The sequence below is a fragment of the Lagopus muta genome, chromosome 8 (genome assembly GCF_023343835.1).
Source record: "Lagopus muta isolate bLagMut1 chromosome 8, bLagMut1 primary, whole genome shotgun sequence".
In the NCBI taxonomy this organism is placed as follows: Eukaryota; Metazoa; Chordata; class Aves; order Galliformes; family Phasianidae; genus Lagopus; species Lagopus muta.
In genome coordinates, this window is record NC_064440.1 from 33,046,733 (window position 1) to 33,066,397 (window position 19,665).

General features: G+C 45.0%; 1 protein-coding gene and 1 long non-coding RNA gene across 3 annotated transcripts in view; one reads left to right on the top strand and one right to left on the bottom strand.

Annotated features, from left to right (window-relative positions):
* Positions 1-8,273: 8,273 nt before the first annotated feature.
* LOC125696919 (uncharacterized) lies at positions 8,274-13,918 on the bottom strand. Its single transcript, XR_007378610.1, has 3 exons — positions 13,827-13,918; positions 10,161-10,299; positions 8,274-8,387 (listed from the first exon to the last, which is right to left on the bottom strand). It is a non-coding gene; the product is annotated as an uncharacterized LOC125696919 (long non-coding RNA).
* Positions 13,919-15,101: 1,183 nt separating this feature from the next.
* The window catches only part of SPAG16 (sperm associated antigen 16), a 355,941-nt gene continuing 351,377 nt past the window's right edge, over positions 15,102-19,665 (top strand). Inside the window, exons 1-3 of one of the 2 annotated variants that reach the window (XM_048953048.1) lie at positions 15,102-15,595; positions 18,514-18,560; positions 19,068-19,166. In XM_048953048.1, coding sequence (XP_048809005.1) covers positions 15,526-15,595; positions 18,514-18,560; positions 19,068-19,166 — 216 coding nt within the window. In that variant the 5' untranslated portion in view covers positions 15,102-15,525. The remainder of the gene's footprint in view (positions 15,596-18,513; positions 18,561-19,067; positions 19,167-19,665) is intronic. The other variant, XM_048953049.1, reaches the window with a different exon arrangement.

Genomic DNA, 19,665 nt, shown 5'->3' on the forward strand with positions numbered 1-19,665 from the left:
ATCTTGTTCATCGAGCAGCTTTTGGCAGAGGCTGCATTTTGGCATGTTAAAGCTACGCTTTCCCCACTGGAATACCCAGCAGTTTGATTACCGCCGCAGTTATCTTCATCATTTGAAAAACCTGGCCAAGCTGCAAAGATGTGAGCAGCCTCCTGGTTCACATCCATGCCATGCCTTGGAAAAAAGACGAATCCCCTCACAGCTTTCACCCCACCTGCCCACCTTGCCTGGATGCTCTCCCAGTTGCCCCATGTTCCTCAGTTTGTGCCCCCTCCCAACACACCACGCACACAAGGCCTTGGAAAAAAACCTGGGGCTCATCTTCATCAGAAGCAAGGAGCCTGAAAATGGAGCCCAAGGAGGGAAAATGGCTTCTTTGGCAATTCTGTCCTGGCAACCGCCGTCCTCCTTCTGTTTTCCTAACGCACCTTGTTAAATACCTGCAGGAAATTGCCCGTTTCCCTGGGGTCTGGTTCTCCACTGCTTTACATGAATGCAGAATGAGGATAAAAAGTTATTTGTCTAGCCTGGCTGTGTGTTCCACCTGCCTGCTGAAGTACAAGTGACTGCAGGAGGTGTGGGGCAACAGACTCAAGGTCCGCCTCTCATTTTAAGTAAACTTGAATCAATGGGAGGCAGAAACCTAGGCAGAAACCTCTTGAAAAGATGATCTTGGCTGAAACCCAGAGCAAAAACCGTCTGAAATGTGAATTCAAACTCACTGCTGATCTCTAGCATTGCTCCTGCGGAATGATGGAACTATCTGTTTTATACATAGCAATCCTCTTGTGCCTTCAGAAGAGGCACAGCCCTTCTCCTTCTGCACAAACCAATGGCTGGCATAATTAAAGGCAAGCCAGACTTATCTAATTTGACACTCAAGCAGTTCAGATGTAAAATACTCTCTTGAAAAAGTGCACTTTGCTGTTAAAAAAGCAGCACATATGTTTGTGTATGGATAATGAGCCTTGTTGGCAAGGACAATTAAGTCTCCTGTAAGGCATCTGTGGTCATTCTCCGCCTGCATTTCAGAGGAAGGCTGGCTGCAAGTTATTCTCATCCCTGAGGTAATTGCAGTGTCTCTTGTGTTTCGCTCCCTTGGCTGCTGCTGTAATCCCAAAGATTCTTCCTTGCTGTTTTCCTGATGCATCTTCGTATCTCAGAGGAGGACAGCATCTGAAGAACTGGGGAGCATTTTCTCTTCCTTTACATCACATTTAGGACTTATTCTTGTTAATAAAATAAGCACGAGCTAAAATGTTGGCTTGCCAAGTATGATGAAAATAAATCCACCAGCAGCTCCTTTGACCCAACTTTCTCCATCTTTGTCTTGATTTGGCTCTGCTGCTGGTGTCACAGCTCACGCGGGAGCTTTTCTCCATGCCAAATGGGACTGACCTGGACCGAACCTAGTCAGGAACAAGGCAGGAGATCCCGAGTGGATTGAGTGACATCACCCATCACTGCTGCCAAGGGCTGAACACACTGCTGGGTGCTTATCAGATTTTTCAGGTGTGAAGCTTTCACCTACCCCTCAAAAAACGTTACACTGTGCTTGTAATCCCCAGTTCTCGAGATACACCCATACCCAACCTAAGCATTTAAAGAGCTATCGAGAGAAAGTGACAGAGCTCTGAGCAGGCCTGCTCTCTTGCTTTTTCATATTAAAAACATACAAATACACTTGAGGGACAATAATACTCCACTGTGGTCCTGAGGAGTCCCCTTGTGACAGAGCGTTTGCCAACTCACAGCTATTTTGTAGTAATACCCTTCGGTGTTAAATGCAGGGTGCTTTTTTAAAACAAGCACGCTTGAGAGCAATTATTCAGCTCTCCACTTGCACCCATCTCCACTCCTTTTCTCCTGGAGATATTTTTGGCATTTCTATGACGTGTCACAGCAGAGGAATGACAGTTGTGAACAGCAGCCCGTGTGATAAGAGCACCAACTGCAGCGCTGCACGAGGAGCATCCATGCACACGTGGCGCAGCACAGCCTGGGTGCACCACCACCACAGCACACAGCGTCCCCTTCTTTTGTTTCTTTTTTTTTCAGAACTCTACGAATCCACACTGTGAATGCTGAAGCTGCCCCAGGCTCAGGTGAAAGCAAAAGGCAGCACTAAAATATCATTTAAAACGATAGAAAGTTCTGGGTCAAGTTGGCTATTGTAGATAAAGCTGCCGCTGTCTACCCTTAGCGACTGGAGCTGAGCGCCAACTGTTTTCATTACCCACTGAGTGAGAAGTACTTTATAATTCACAGTAACGTCTGACATGCAATAATACCCAGCCTTATTAATATCAGGGATTTTTTTTTAAGTCCATTGGCAGTAAAAACACCCCTTCCATAAAACGCTGGCATCCACACATGCCCTGCAGCTTCTCACAGCACCTTTAAACTACTAAAGACATTCATTACCTCATACACTAAAAAAACAACAAAAAAACAACCAGCAGGATTATATACCTCCCCTCACCTCTCCCTAAACTTTAGGGAAGTTGGAAGGTGCCAAACCCCCAAAACCCACAGCTTTAACCAACAGAGAGCAGCACACGAGGCCAGCACCCCGCTGTGCCTGCTGATGCACCCATGCTTTGTGCTCCCCGGCACGCAGGCAGGCCTGAATGCTCTCATGTGGGGCACAGGAGTGTTGCTTTCCATGCTTCTTTCTCCACTTAGCCACAGCTGCATTTTAGTTTTATTATCATGCTGGAAAGCACTGTCTCTGCCTCGGGGCAGCTTTCCTGGATAAAGGTGGGATCTCCCGTGCTGCCAGGACAGGGACAGGAGCTCCCCGTGTCCCTCCTTCCCCAGGGAGTTCCAGCCACGATGCCAAAGTGTTGGCTCAGGCACTGTCACTTAGTGGTGGCAGGGGGCCCTGATCCCCACTTCTGCTGGCTCGTGTGGTCCTTCTCCCTCCCTGTCCAACCACCACCAGCTGGGAACTCAGTGCCCAGAATCTGAAGATCTCCACCCCGGTGAAGGTCTGCCGATGTCTTCACACCAGCAAGCACCGCTGCAAGAAACGCTGCTCTGTAGGGCAACGGGCACACGTGAGCCCCTGCAAGGTGAAAGCCAGAGGCAGCCACAGAGGACAGCAGGGACAGAGGCAGCGCCTCGCCTTGCTGAGTTTCCCCCGGCCGCAAAGCAAACAGCTCCTCGTGGCGCACTGCGAGCGCGTCGCAAGAGGCGGGCGGTGTTGCATTACAAATGGTAGGATAGAGAACAGCTCGGCGAGATACCAATTTTCTGTCTCACAAAGACGTTTTTTACTGCTTGCTTCCCCCTCCCCTTCTGATTCAGTGCGGCGCGATATTGTGGAAGCAGAGGGAAAAACATTGCCGCTCTGGGTTAGGCAAGCAGAAAGGAGATCTGAGTCCAAATAGAGCAAAAGAGGGGCTTGGCTCACGCTCTCCAGCATACCAGACAGCACCACCGTCACCAACCTGTCTGAGGAGTTTTTCTTGTCGCAGAGGGCTTCCATCAGGAAGTCAGGCAGGGCTGTTGTAGGAGACAGCTGCGTTTTGCACCACCAGCTGCCTGTTGTGCCACTGCAGAGATACGAGCAGGAACGGCTGCAGCACTGGTTTATTGAAGAAATTAACCGCTTATCATTAGGGCTGCTCCAATAAAGGCACTCTTAAGAAAACGTAATTAAGGATAACCCGTTTTCCTATAAACTTTGCAACTTTTTGACACGCAACCATTTCGCGATTCGGTACTTCGACGCACGCACAGCCACGCTCGCCAGTTAATCGCCGTTCTCTCTCGGTATTTGGGCTGCAGCTTCGAGGTCCGCTCCTCCCCGTGTCTGCGCTCCCGTACCGCACGCTCTGCGGGCTGCAGGACGGCAGCGAAACGCCGGCAGATGTCAGCATTGCCATGCGGCAGCCGCTCGCCGCCCAGGGAAACTCCCGGAGGAGGAGGGAGCAGCGCAGCGTCGTTCGCAGAGGCAAAACATTCAGCTAATAGGCATTTATGCTCTGCATTCGGCGCGTTTCTGGACGCTTTTAAAGCATTCGTGGTGCCTAATGCCTTAATATCTATAAAAACGACAGCGCGAAGTCGTTTTCCATCAGTTTAACGCTCCTCCACATCTTTTAAGGCTCCCTCGTCACTCCGTCCGAGGCTGAGAAAGAGCCCCGAAGCAGTGAGCGCTGCGCCTGCCTTTGCACTCCCGCAACACAGCGGATAAAACGCTTCCGTGCCCCACACACGGATGCTCTTCCCTCCTGCCCGGTGCACGTATATGCTCTGCTTTGCATTAGGGTGGCAGCATTGGCTGCACAATGGGGATGTGCGGCAGTTCTGGCTGTGCTCGCAGCGCGCATCCCAGGCTGCCGTGCCTAGGTGCCAAGCTACAGGCACGCAGCGGGCAGGGGAGCGCAGGGCTGGCAGTGTGTGGGGTTACAAAGTGGTCCCAGGACCATCAGAACTCCTCCAAAGGTGACGCAGCGCTGTATATTGCTCTCAAATCCTGTGGCCAGTGTTTACCATTGAGTCGAATCGAGTTCAGGACACTGCAAGCAAATGCAAAGTCTGTGCTGCCTTTTGCTGTAGGTGGGCAAAGCTAAAACCCGAGCTACCAGAGCAAGCAGCGCTGGGCAGCATCTCCCATTCCTTGCTTACACTCACTTTCTGCTTCAGTCCACTCGCAAAATGACAAAAGATGTATCTTTGCAAATCATTTTTTAGCCTGCACACGTGTTTAATTAGTCTCCAGTCTGCATACAGAACTGCAAGGAGAAAGATAATTATGCGGGGCTTCATGCTGTTCTGAGTTCCTGCACTTTGCAATTTCTTTCCCAGCGTTCAATTAAAAGTTAAGCACTCTTTGAGACTATCCGAGCAGAATGCTATTGATTCTTCGTTGTGGAGCAGGAGCCCTTACAGCTGGTCAATTTGTGAGGTTGCCTCTTGGGATAGGAACCAAGTAGCATGACATCCCTGTGGAAACGCTGTAGTAAATGCAAGGTGTCAGCGACAAGAGAGCTTCCTATTAAGGCCCACATGCCTGATAATATAAAGGTCCTCTTTTATTTTTAGGCATTAAAACCAATTTTCTCACTACATGAAGAGGCAGAGCTGTGGATGGAGTTATGAAGTCTTCCCGTGTGGAGGTGTGTGTTGAAAGCTGAGATGGGGAAAAGGGATTTTTAGTTCTGACTGCGCTGGGTGAACGTAACACAAGCATGAGTCTCTTCAGAAAAAGCACTTTGAGATCCTCTACCAGAAACAACAACCCTAGAAGTTATATTGATGGGGCACAAGCAAAATGGCACTCTGTGTGGTCTGGGACAGGTGAGAAAAGCGAGGAAAGCATCTCTTGGCTGGTGTGGGGTGGTTCATCCAGTGGGGTCTTGGTGTGCCCCACAGTGGCGTGCTTTGTGGTCCTGTGATGGATGAAATGCCGCAGGAAAGAGGGAACGCAGCGTGCCTTAATGCATGATGTGACTGCCAGCCTTCGTGCTGCACATCTCTCCTCTGGATAATAAATAGTTGGAGCACAAAAGTTAGAGATTTGCTGTTTCCCCTTCCACTGGGAGCAGTGTGCGCCCTCAGCGCACGAGGCTTTATTGCCAAAAGAGACAAGCTGACATGATACCTGAGGAGGTGAGAAGGGAGGGAATTAGAAATGTCTTCTGCTGTGTTTTGGGGTGTTTTGTTTTGTTTTTGCTGTTACTGCATGGTCTCAATAAAGCCTGGTCAGTGGAAATTTGCACCACTTTGTCAGGAGGATAAAAGCTTCCTCGGAGTCGTAGTCCAAAGGCCATTCATTCCAAAGGCCCATGGGATCTTTCCCCTTATTCTAACACATCTCAGACTTTCCCTCTGAATGAAGGAGCAGCCAATATGCTATCAGACACGGTTGGAATACACTTGCAAATACCCTGTGCAGAACTGAAGATCTTTGTGTGGTAAAGACTAAGGAGTAGAGAGGATAGTTCAGACTGTAAGATTATAGATACAGCTATTAGAGGCCCTTATTTTCATGGAGATAATTACAGAAAATGAAGGAAACACTTAAGGGCAAAACCAACAGTCCGCACATGGGATTTTAGCATCGATAATTTCATGCAGCTTAATGGCAATCGAGTCACACGGTCCCTTTGGTAAGCCTTCAGGTGTGCAGACCTGCTGCTCTGTATCACTTTTTCATGCCTGATGTGCAGGATGTGGGCTGTTCTTCAGCACAGCCTGGGCACAAGCTTCAGTGCAGAAAGCAGCAGAGCCTGGTGCAGGTTGTGCCTAGGCTGTTGCCTCCTCAGGGGTCATGGGCAGGAAATGGCTGCGAGCAGCTTCCAACATCATTTCAGCTCTGCAGTGGTGTAGCTCGTCCACTGCTGTTTAGCTGTGAGTGGTGGAAGAGTACTGCTCATGTAGTGCAGTGGAAGAAGCAGAACTGAATGCGTGTCTAGAAGGGAGGCTGTTATAAAAACGCTGTAGTAAAAGATCTTATTTTAATTAACAGCTTGATGGTGCATTGGGTGCACGATTAATTGAGGCGGTGTGGTTAATGGTGGTGAACAAAGCTGTAGCCTAACAACCTGTGGCTCTATAAAACCACTTGCAATGCCATATCATCATGCTCGATAGATGCAAGGTGGACTAGGCTGTGCAGGAACATGTGCAGGAACAAATCTTCCGGCTTGGAGACTTTGCCTGACTTCATGGAGTCCCATCTGCAATTTGTACACCCAGATCTGCCTTCTAATTCTCAGTGCCAGTTTAAGTTGGACTTTCCAGAACAAAGCTTCTGGCCTGTGGGCGCTGGTCCTGCTGTCATACCCAAGCACAGGACCTGTTTCACTGATGCCTTCTTGGTATTTAGAATCACTGCTACTCGTTAATATTAATTAGCACTCACGGTGAGGTTAATCAAATGCAAATTAAGACACTGTGTTGTGTGATAATGAAACAGGCAAAGTGCCTTTGTGGGGCTTAATGGTCATAATATTTTTCACGTATGTTAGACAGCTTAGTGTGCACAACACAGAGCTGATTCCTGTATTCCTCCTGCTCTAAAACCTGCTGTTAGTCAGACACAGTTGGTGAGGAAGGATAACATTCCTCAACTGGACTAACTGAAGTAGCTGGAAAAAATTTGTCTGTCTCCAGGACCTAGGGAATATTTCAGCTCTTTCTTTCACAGCAAGCCAGGGAGCCCTTGGTGTATTACACAGATGTAAGAAATAGTTCTCTGCACCGCCTTGATACATTTATTAAACAGAGACTCATGTGCAAATCAGGAGAAAACAGACTTAGCCATGTGTTTATGAAGTATAGCAAACCCAATTAAAAAAAAAACTTGAGAGGGGAAGAGAACCTTGCTGACATTGTTTGCCCTCTTTAGCCTCAGATTTGCCGGGCAACATAGCAGTTGCTATTTGCTTATTGCCTTTGTTATAAATTTTGTGCAAATCAATTTGCCTGCGGGCTGTTAAGAAAATAACAAGTAGCTTCCAGAAAGCCAGGGATGACGCTTGTAATGAGAGCTTGTGAGCAACCAGTATGGATGGGCTCGTTTTGCTAGATCCAGTCCAGTCCATCTTAAATTGATAGGGAAACTTCAACTGAATTTACTGAGGGTTGGGTCCATGCGTTTGTTGTTTGATGTCTGCATGGTACCCACAAAGGTTTTTAAATTGTTAACACTCGTAGTGTTAACTGGATGCTTTTAGACACAGTCTTGGGCTGGGAGGATGGACCAGGAAGGTGATTATTCCTTTCAGAACTGTTCACTGGGGAATCTTTGACTTGCAAAGGTGAGTGATGTCTTTGACGGGTGACCTGACCGCATGCCAGTCTAAGTAATCGCTGGCTCATCACAAAATCACCAGGTGTGGGCCAGGGGGTGAAGGTTGGCAAGGTGCTCTGCTGTGCTGAATGGAGCGCAGAGGAAAGGCTGTTGTGTTTTAGAAGTGACCCAGCTGAAGGAACATCATGGCTCTGGGACCTTGTGCAAGACAGACATACACTGCACTGCAGTGTATATGTGTGCTCATCATCCAAATGGGAGACGTGGCAGGGAGTGGGGGCCAGGGAAAAGAGAAGGGGTCCTGCTGGCACCCAGCTGTGCTGTCCTGCTCACCAAGTGATGCAGCAAATTACACAGACAGCCTGATTTCTCGTTTGTGTGAAGATCTAACCTCTGCAGATGAACAAAACCAAAAAAAGCAGTGTGTTTACAGAGGACATCCTTACCTTGGATATGCTGGGTGCCCAGTGATGTTTTGAAGACCTGACTCAGGAAGGGTTGGAGGCAGCGACGTTTTCCTGCAGGCTTTTCCATAAGCCCTCTGGGTACAGAGCAGCTTCAGCACATTGTTTCATTTTCTCTCCTGTATGTTTTCTGAGTGCAGCTGCATGTTGCCTCTCACCTATGGGCAAGACAGCACACAAATCACTTTTTCCAGTAATATACCATGATGGAAAGTAATGTCACGGCTTTCTGGAACTAGACACAACATTCTTGGAAGGAAATGCAGCTAATTCTATCCAGGAATGATTTTCTTTCACAGTGTTTAAAATACCATCAATATACAAGATGCATATATCGTGATTTATTTATTTGTACTAATTACAACAAAATGTCAAATGATGAATGCTGAACTCTTCAACCCTTCTCGTGTGACTGTTTCCATATGCTACATTTCAATTCAGTATTTGTGTCATCTCCGGGGTGGTTTTAATGCTGATAATCTCTTTAAAGTTTAGTCAGAATTTCTTTACGCTCAATACTTTCCATTGCACAGGCATCTTTTAATTAAATACCGATTTGGTTATGTGCTTTTGTAAAGTCACCTCAAAAGATACACTGTATAGAACTGGATTTTTACTAAAAGGTAACGATGATCCCACAGCAACAAAATAGAAACCAAATGCTCCTGGAATATTTCCTCTTAGGTGGAGGGTAAGCTGGTCAGTGACTCTGACTGCTGTGCCCTCAACTGTGCTGCCAAGAAGTGAAGAGGAAAGGAGCCATTCCCAATGCTTGCTACTTGAGCCTTACTTTCCTCACTGCCATCTTATTTTAAATTTCACTTGTTCCTACATTTGTCTTCCTTCAGCTGCTGGGTTAATTTCGGTAACAGAAATAACAACAACTAAATAACAGCAGCTTGATAACCAGCCTTTTTCTCCCGTTTTGCAGATAAGAGCTCCTGGAGTATCACTTTCTGGTGGCCTATAGCTTCCTTTCCTCCTGGCAGCCCCTCCTTTTAGGGACAGTTTGAGAAAAGCTTTTGAGGTCACCTAGCACAGCTCTTCTGTTCTTATGTTGTGTGGGCATAGCGGAAGGACATAGGAGGACCTGGGGTGGCCTGGATCCCCATGGAAGATGCATCCAGCACGATCTGTCCATGTCATTGCACTGGGTGTGCTGGGCAAAAGGCCCCAATTGGTGCAAGTGGAACAGTGCTGCTGGGCATCTGCCATGACTGAAGGGTGTGGAAGGGCCTGGAGCCAGGCTTGAGCAAGGACTGCTTCTCATGCTCGCAGGGGACAAAGAAGGGACTCCCAGAGCATTGCTAAGGGCAGAGACTCCTGTTTTGCCTTCAATTAAGATGAGGAGCATACTTGGCTTGACGGAGTAAAAAGTGTTAAGCAAAGGGATTCTACTTAACGCCAGGTATGACAGGGAGGAGATTCCCCCGCACCTCCTGCACTCACACTCTAAAGCTAAATATATGTTGGCTGCAAAGCCAGATGAGTACTCCTGCAACAACTTCAGCCCACTCAGAACCCAACTCGGCGTGTAAAGACATTTTTATCCACAAGTTGCATTGCTTAGAGCCAACAACATTCTATTTGGCAAGAGTAGGAATTACAACTGTAGTCAGAAATGATTTGTGGGCCCTAACTTGTGACAACGGTGATATTTCTTCTGCTATGAAAAAGAAAAAAAGGGTCAGAAAAGTGCCGTTACAGTCAGGTATTTCTTCAATTTATTAGTATTATTATTTAGTCTGAAGAAAAATCTTGTAGCCCCCAGAAGGACAGATAATATTAACTTCTACTAGAACAAACTGTTCGAAGTAAGGCTACATTTCTCTGTATTCCTGACCGGCCTTAAGGAATCAGTAGCCCTCAAAGCAGCCTTACAAACGTGTGTTTTAATACACTAACCATCACAGAGCAAAGAGCTGTCTCACCTGGTCAGCATGAAGAGAGTTGTGTGAAGTGATGTCCTTCTTGAGGCCTTAGGAACCTCATCCCAGACTCCAGGGGTTGCACAGTAGAAGAGTGAGGGCTCGTGTACAGTAGGCTTTTTCTGGGTGCTGCAATTGCTCTCTTCAGAAAGAGGATGAAGTTTGCATAATCATTTTTAGGGTCTCATCAGTGAAATTACAGAGGATTTTCCTTAGTCTCTGGCGTCCCAAAGCATTAGGCCCCTCCTCAGACAACCTTGAGGATTTGGCTCTGATTACTGGGAATGTATCTGAAGTACAGGAGTAGCATGAATTACAGTAAGCAGAGTTTATGTTAAGCTTCTAGTATATGTGCTAGCATGCTTTAAACCAGTTTGGGTGTCTCCAAATGCAATGCCCAGTGCCCAAGATCTAGCTGTTGTTTAAGAGAAGCTGAATCACCAGTGCTTACTCACAGCAAAATGAGCAAATGGCTTCGTAGCAAGAGTTATAGCTGTGCTAAAAACAAAAGCCAAGAACTTAAACATAGCATTTCCAGACTGCAATTCTGTGACACTTCAATATTTAAACAAAATATTACAAAAACCTCAAAGCAAAGATCTGACATTTAAGGATAGGGCGTCAGTATTGTACTGTAGCTTTCATCAAAGATATGTGAAAATGAAAACCAGAAAATGATGCAGACTTCGTCCACATCACAAGTTGTAATGCACTGGATATAAAAGACTTTCAGAACAAAAGAACAGCATTTTGGATAATTGCATAATAATTTACATAATTACTGCCCAAAGTCCTCTATCTGTTAATAAAGGAAGCAAAAAAGTGGACATAAAGACTGCACAGTCTCCATTATAACAACATATAGAAGCTTGTGTACACCAATGCTGCTTTCAGCTAAGACAGATTGGAGTTTGGTGAATTGACATCTAATTATTTATATCTTCAAACCCCACATGTGAGAAAATCGCCTTGCACTAGGAACAAACCAAACAGCACTGGGAAAATCAGAATTCCCTGCTCATCTCAATCAATCGATACAGCTGGCTTTTAGCAGTTAGCAGAGGCTTGGCTGTGTACTCTGGTAACAAACGTTGCTTTTGGCTGCAACTCAGAGACTGGTCGTTGCCTATGGGGCATCGAATTCAGTGAGCTTTGAATTTGGTGACCAATTATTGTAGCTTTGTGGCTGTTCTCCTGGAACAGAGATACACACTGTCCTCCAGGTGAATCTCTGGAAAGGTAACGCACTGAAGAAACACCCAAGGACTGCAAAGCTGCTAACAGCACCAACTGAAATGGTCAGAAGTCAGAGTGGGAAAAACCCAAACAAAAAGGATGCAATGAGTCCAAGCGGGGAAAGCATCGAAGAGAAAACAAGCAGGTGTTTTGGCACAGAAAGGGTGAAAGGAAGTGAAGTACTCTGTGCTGAGCTGATTAGGATACAGCTGACAGGAGAGGACTGGGGCAGGGAGAAATTTTAAGTGATCTTTTTGAAGCACCCAACAGTCTTGAATAATGTATGCATTTTCTCTGGATGCATTCTTTTCAATCCGTGTTGAAGCTGATTGACAGAAAGCTTGGCCACGTTGGGTTTTCGTGCATGTATTTTTATCTTTTTTTTATATATATATATAATTATTATTGTTTAAACAAATGAAAGCAGGTAAAGAAGGGGAGCAGGAAAACAGTCACAATGACTCCGGCATGTGCTCATCGGTACAAGACTCAGCCTTCTGAAGGGAAGATGCATTGTCTGAGTAATAAGTAGTTCATTACTTGGAAGCACGGTGTAACAAAGTAATCATTGCTGTTAGCTTTCTGATAGTTGTCCTCTGTGCATTTTCTAACAAGGTATCTCAGTTCTTGTCTCTGTCACTATGCACTGATTAGGGCAGCACAGGTTTTTGTTTCCCATGTTTTTTTTGTAAAGGAGGATGCTTTTCAAATTCAGGTAACTTGCAGCACAAAGCAGCTACTCCACCATTTAACAATGTGTAATATGGAAAACCCATGTTAACTAGACTTAGTTTCAAAGAGCAGAAGAAATTGTGGCACAGAAAGCCTCTAATCACCAGTAACAGATGATCATTAGTTCCTTTAAGCTGCATAAATAACTCTGGGCTCATAGAACTGGAGTTCTGAAAGAACACGGGTCACTTGCACTTCTAAAATCAAAAATGACTTTGTCAATTCTCTTCTCTCTTTTAGTACAATTTATTCCTGCCTGTGCTACAGAAATACTCCCAATTCAGTGCATGGGGAGTCAAAATGCACCATCTGTCCAACGTTCCTGAGAAATTTCAAAGGGAACAACGGCAGAAGATATGGAGGCTGTCGTTCTTGGAAACAGCAGCATCAGCATGGGCAGATTAACTTCTACTATCCATTGCAGTGTGCAGGCTAGACTGCATACATTATACTCCTGTCTGCAGTAGAAAACTTGTACTTCACAGCACTGTGCCCTGTAAAATCTGTACAGCCATCAACTGTACTTCTACACTGCTTACTCAAATAAGTCATTCTCTAATTTTTCCATAAGTGAATTCAAACCTATTCATACTTTGCTTGCACTCATATTGTGGCTTTTAAGAGATCGCCTTGCACGCTTTCGTGTGAAAAAGCTGCATGAAATTGAAACCAGACTAAAGTTAAGTAATCCTTCAAAGAATGGATTTTGGATCAGGTGATTGAATTGCACGACTGGTATTGCAGTGGTAGTTATGCTTTTAATAAAGTGCTTAGAAGAATGAGAATCGGCAGAACTGCTGATGCAGTTAGAATCTGAAATTCTCATTTTTATGAAGTCAACTCAAAGCCTGCTTTCCAGAGACTCAGTATATTCTAGGTCTAATCCATAGAAATGTCTGGAAACGTAGAAGATTAAACACTGAATATTCTTCAGCAGAGTAGAGACAAAATAGCACTGCATCAAATAACTCACGCTTAAGTCTGACTGCTAAATATCTTACAATTCAGTTTTGCTCTTCCTGAAATTAAGGAAAAAAAAAAATAAATAAATCAAGTGAAGAAAAAAACCCAACCAACCAACAACCTCTTTTTCTTCTGGATTGGTTTTCCGATGGTTTAAATTATGAGGATCTTTTGAGCATCAGCACAAGGACAGCAAGGAGGCAGGAATGCACAGCAGGAAGTAGAGAACAAAATTTATATTGATTTGTTTTGTCAGGGAATCATTTTTTGAATCTTCTACTGCACGTCTTAAATCACCCCTTTCTGTTACATTTAAAACCCAGCAAGGTTACAATGGCCCCCTAAGCTTTACTAATTTGGCTTTCAGAAATGTGAAGCCCTGTCGCTGCAGCTGTTTCACTGTATTTCAATCTCCACTTGCGCTATAGCTGACTATTCTTAAATTCTTAGATGAAATTCGTTAAAATATTTTTTGAGACTTGTGTCTGTACTTAATTACTGTGATTTTTCTTCACCAAGCTCACTTTTGGCATACGTCGTTTCCTCTGATTTTGGAAAAGGAAACATACATCCATTGCACAGCAAAAGCGTAGATACGTTCAACAAAATTGAATTGCATACAATATTACACCCTTCAAAAACCTGTATGGTTACCCCCTTAGAAACTTTTATGGGACTTCTGTAACATAAATACATGCAAAAGACAAGGATACAGAACTTCCCATTCCATTTTCTTACCGGCAAAACTGTGCACGTGAGGCCATCAGCTAAAGGAACTCTCCTTCTTGTAAGCCATTTCTGTGTCAGAATCAGCGTTTCAAGTATCCTTGATATGATTCTTAAGATAACTGCTAGCCAAATTCTGCATCTTGCTCTGTTGTTGTACAAGCAGCTGCCAGATGGTAATACAGAGAAAATGCATTTAATGTCAGTTGCCTAACTAGAAACCAGATGGCACAGCAGAAGTTGGAACAAGGTGTTTGCCAGCTCGTTCTAGCTTCCAGCTGTGGTCCCATGCTGCACCATGGCCATGTGGACAACGGCCTTTTCACTGTCACCATGATGTCCATATCATATTTCAGGCAAAACTGTGTGCTCGTTCAGAAAGGCGACTCGACAGCTTTCTTTTGTCCCTTCTCCCCCAAAGATGCACTGAAGACAACGAGGAATGTACATGCAAAAGTTCGAGGGTCAGCACATTATTTGTTGTCTGTTGTAATGAAGCACGGGAACTGGACACCTGGAGATCTTCTTGCAAGGGCCTGAAAGTCATTGGAAGCAGCTTGGATGGACGGTCTGGTTTTGTAACTCAACTTCTCAGAAGTGTTGTTGGTTTTGCTTGGTGGATATTTTGCTCTGAACAAGACAGTGCCTCATGCTTCTTCAGCCAATGGAAGAGCATCTGGCTTTTCAAGCTTGGGAGTAGCAGCAACACTTTCTGGAGCATTGCAGATTACCCACCAACCATCTTTTCAAATAATAAAACTTTCCTGGCTGAGATGCAGCTGAGGTGCATAGTCTTTGCCGTGTGAGAAAAGTAAACAGCCTGTCTAATGAAATGCTCCAGCTCCAGCGGATGCTGCTTCCACGTCTTCCTCATGAGAAGGTAGGGGACAGAGTAACAACACTGGTTATTCTATTTGGGAGAAGATAATCATTTATAACTCAGGCTGCTACAGGGCTATAAAGCAGGGTGAATCAGGGGTCCAAATGCAGGACAACTACAAAGAACTCTGTCATCACTAAAAGCCTCCTAGAAGTTTTCATTACACTTGGCAATCAGTCAAATGTTATTTAAAGATTCGCTCTTTGTTATTAGCCGTAATTTACATTGATTCCATTCTTGATGGTTGGTTATGCCTCTATCTTTGCTCATTCTTTCTTATCAAGTCTGTTCCCCGTGTGCTTTGATCGCATTTAACCATTCCTGTAATAAACAAGAGGACTGAGATCCTTTTGTCCTTCCCATTAATTGTTGTTCCTTTTGATCCCTCTTTAAGTAGTTCTCCAAGCCCTTCTAAAGCTTGCACCAGTTGTGTTCAATTGGGGATACCATGCGCTGACACGTTTTAGGGGGGTGGTCAAGACTAGGGAAAAATTTATAGGGACTGCAGAGGGAGATGAGACTGAAGCAGAGAAGGGAACTGCTCAGCACTTCCTTACGCGATGCCTCCTTCCCAAGTGATTCCCAGTCAGAAAGTTCCCAGCAAAAAGCCGGTAGGAGGCTCCACGGAAACAGAGGCGTCTCCCGCCCCGCAGCGCTGCTCCTGAGCCGCCCAAAGAAGCACGGCGCGAGCAGCTCCGCCTCGCGCTCAGCCCGCGCGCCCCGCCGCGGGACTAAGGCGGGAAACCGGAGGGGCAGCGAGCGACATCTCGAGTCACGCCGCCCCCTCTCGCGAGAGCAGCGGCGCCCAGGCAACGGTGGGACGCTGCAGCGATGGAGGCGGAGGAGGCGGAGGAGGAGGAGGAGGCGGCGGCGGGCTCTGAGGCGTCGGTCTACCTGCAGAGTATCCTTCTGCCCCGCCGCAGGGTGCTCCCCTCGCCTGAGGCGGGCGGGCTTCGGGCTTTGCCGCCCCCTCGGTGCCCCTCTGTGCCCTCAGCTGACGGCCCGGGGCGGGAGCTGACCTCGTGGAGCTGTGAGGAAGGGACGAAGGAAAATGTTACGGGGTAGCGCTGGGAAGGGTGAACGTGCGGTTGTTGCTGCGTTGAGGCACCCCGACTGAGCCTCGGGGTAACGTTATCCCCTGTGGGGCTGAAAAGTGAAAATTCTTTACTGGAAGCCTCTCGTTGCCTCTTGTGTGTTAGTGTTGGTGGTGAAACACCACAGAGCTGCCGGTTCCACGTGGCGCTTTGGGTCAGATCATCCTCATTTCGTCAGGCACTGCCAATAGTGTAGCTCTCTTGCTAGGGTTAGGATGTAAGCCCATTAAAAAAGGAAAAAAGCTGCTTGGTGAGCTGAACAAAGTGCTCTGTCATTACGTGTTTAAACCAATCCAACAGCAACACAGCGTTTGTCGGGGGAACGTCGTGGTTTTAAAGCTGTTAAAACGGTGTTCTGTGGTGTAATTGTATGCCTGGCTATCAGTATTTTTCATGTAAAGGTTTAGTCTGTGCGCTGTTGTTTGCATTGGTGCAAGGAAACAGCTTTTCCTTGTTTTCTTCTGAAAGTGTTTTACTTGTGAAGGTGTACTGTGGGTAGAGCTGCACTGTAAGATCTGATAACTGTGGAAAGCAGCAGTCAAAGGGGGAGTCTGAGCTGAAGAACCGCCTGCAGGCCATGCAAAAGATAGCTTTAGAGAAAAAAGTCTGAAAAGACTAGTAAACACGGTGTGGATAAGTTGGGATGTCAAAAATGTGGTTTAAATGGCCTTTATTTAAACTAATGTTGATAAATACTTTACTATGAAGTGATGAAGGGGCTTAGGAATCCCAGAGAAGCGTTCAGATGTTTAGCTTTTAACATACATATCTGCATATTCATGTATATGGGAATAATCATGGAGTTCATTCAGAAATGTACCCGGGTGGTCACGCTGTGTGATGTGACCATTCTGTAAAGGGAGTGTGTCTGGTTAGTGGTGGAATATCCTAAGAAAAAAGGAAGTCTTAGGATATTACCCTAACTTGACAGTATTGATGTGTCTTTGTCTCACGTTCCCATCTGTTGCTGTCCCTGGCTTTAGAACGATAATGGAAAGCTATTCCTTGCTTTCACTGTGCATTTGTGCCTTGCTGTCATTCTCATTTTCTTATGTAATTAGCAGTTCAGATGGGTATTTCTCTCTGTGTTGAATGTACAAAGTGTAGGGATTGGGATTTGTTTCACTGCCATGTGGTCAGACCCTGCTCCTCAGTGTTCCTGTTGTTTGCGGGAGCTGGCAGACAGCTGCAGTCCACCCTTATGCCCCGGGTCCCTGGCTGTTAGCCCACCTTGGTTGGGATGCAGCTCCTGAAAGTCTTGCCGTAACATAAACCTTCACCATCTCAGTTCTCTTACATCATCCTGATGGGTGCGCACATATCCTGGAATACTGTGCTGAGAAAAAGTGCATTAATTGAACTGTATGCTTTATTTCATCTGCCACTGAAGTTGAAATTCACGATCCAGATTACTTGTGTAATGGAGAACAGATGTAGACCTGCTGAAGCTCATCACTGGAGGGTGGGGCTCCTGTTGTTTTTATTTGCTTTTCCCCCTGAAAGAAAACACGATAACCTTTTTATTTTATGACTTCCTGCACAGTTCAGGTGTTAGAATTTAAATTTGAGAATCATTCCAGTTAGAGAACGAAGTTTTTACAGAGGAAGAAACCTGAGGTGCAGAGAGGCTGTGACTTGCATTTGAGTCTTCTGTTCCACATCTGCAGTAATTAGGGAAGAAAATATGAGGGCATGTCAAACAGGTGTTTGCCTTTACATACCTAAGCCTACGTGGGAAGCTTACAAGAAGCATTCATGCCAGCTTCCTATTTATGTATAAGGTTTTTGTAGAAAGCATGTGGTGTAATTGTGCAGTTCTAGATACGCAGATGTGCTTTGACTTGATTACTGGAAGTTAGACCTTTATTCACACAGAGATTTGACTTTTTTTTTGGTTTGTTTAGAAAGGAAAATGATGCCTTTCTAACTGTCACCTTAAGACTCAGGTCTTTGCAAACAAAAGGTGGTTATTTCTTTAGGGGTAAGGCACGTGAGCCTTCTGGATGGTTGCAGTTCAGCTGATAACTTGCATGCTGCAGTGCTGGGATCTTGAATCCAGGTTGAACTTTTGTATGTATTGCACTGTACAAACTGTAGCAAAAAGCTGTGTTGTTGTGTATTTTTTGCCTTGTTTGTTTTAGTTGAAGACTTCAGATTAGGGAAGTGATATTAAGCTAGAAAATCCTGGCTTTTTTCCCCATTTTCATTTTCTTTTGTAAAAAGAAGTTACCACTTAAAATAACTGTGTGTGAAGCAGTGAATTGCCAACTGTTCTTTAGAAGTTAATTCTAGTTTATTTACGTGGGTCATTTGTAGGCTAACTGATTTCCTAGGGAAACAGCCGTGCATCTTACAGAAAACATTTTGGTTAGACTTCCCAGAGCTGCCAGGCTGGTGGATGAGGTGTTTATTTTAGTTTTGTTTCACACCATTTGTTATTTTAATGAGAAGTCTGGCTCTGAAGCATTTGGGGGAACTGTAAATAATTTGCAGTGGATTTTTACCGTTTCAGGATTCACTTCTCTTTGTACTGTGGATGTGCTGAGGTTATTATTTAAGGCTCTTGCTTCGGCTTTGGTGAAGTATTCAGTGTTTGATCTCTGATGTTCAGTTTTGCACTCGCCTCCATTTGGTGTGGTTAAGAGCAGGGCTGAGGGTGCTCATCACAGCTGGTTGTCCTTTGGTGTGCGTGCCTCGAACGTTTCAGCCTTAACAAAACCTGCAGAAATTACTATCACAGACTACTCTAAGGATGATTATCAGTATGAAGAGGTAATTTGCTCAATTGATTATCTTATGCGATATCTATAGTATTCATGTTGGATTTTGTTGCTTCGCTTCAACATAAAAGTAGCTTAGGAGGAGCAGTGAAACCCTTTTCTCAAGTGTGATGATGAGTGGTCAAGAGAAGATTTGGTATGAGCTTTTGTTACAACTTTTATTTCAAAATTAAGTATTAAAAAAAAACGGGTGTATCCATTATTGTTAATGAACAGAATCATAGACTCATGTAATTGTTTGAGTTGGAGGGGACCCTTAAAGGCCATCTAGTCCAACTGCCCTGCAATGAACTGGGAAACTTCCAGCCAGATCGGGATGCTCAGAGCCCATTTCAGCCTGACCTTCAATGTCTCCAAGGATTGGAAACAAAATGTAAACAGGCAAAACATTTTTAATGGGAATGAGATTGTTTTCAGTAGTGGTGATGGAGGTAGAAACAGCTGGGCTTGGGAAGATTGATAAAACATTGATACTGGTGCTCTAAATCCTTTCATTTAGGTGTCAGCAGATGATGAATTCAGTCTTCAGGAAGGTGACGAGGATCTGGCTGAGGCTCTGCAGGCTGTTCGACAGCAGGCTGAAGATGCTCACATTTTAGTAAGAACTTTATGACAAATCAATCAGACTGTGCTTTAGCTGGTTTTACTGGGTCAAAAAGTACACATCATCACTTAACTGAATTATGAGATATTTTGTGGAGAAGATTAAACTTTTTAGAACTTTACTTAGGACTAAACGTGTCACGATAGTAAAAGATAACTTGAGTTACCTACGTGCCATCTCCCTTTAACTTTCATTCATTTTATAGCTGTAAATCAAGTCATACTTCAGATACACAATTTGTTTTAAAACATGAGTAAAATCAATGAGGTTCTGTTTTACTTTGTGGGTAGAATGAATGAGAATGTGATCCCCCACGCAGGAGAGCAACTGCTTGTACTGAACACCCACAGAAATGTGTACCTGAATACTTTGCTGAAGGAGGTTGTTTCTATATTAAAAATAGAGAAGACACTGCTACATTGTGCTAAATTAGAAAATGATCACAGAATCATAGAGTGGCCTGGGTGGAAAAGGACCATGATGCTCATCCAGT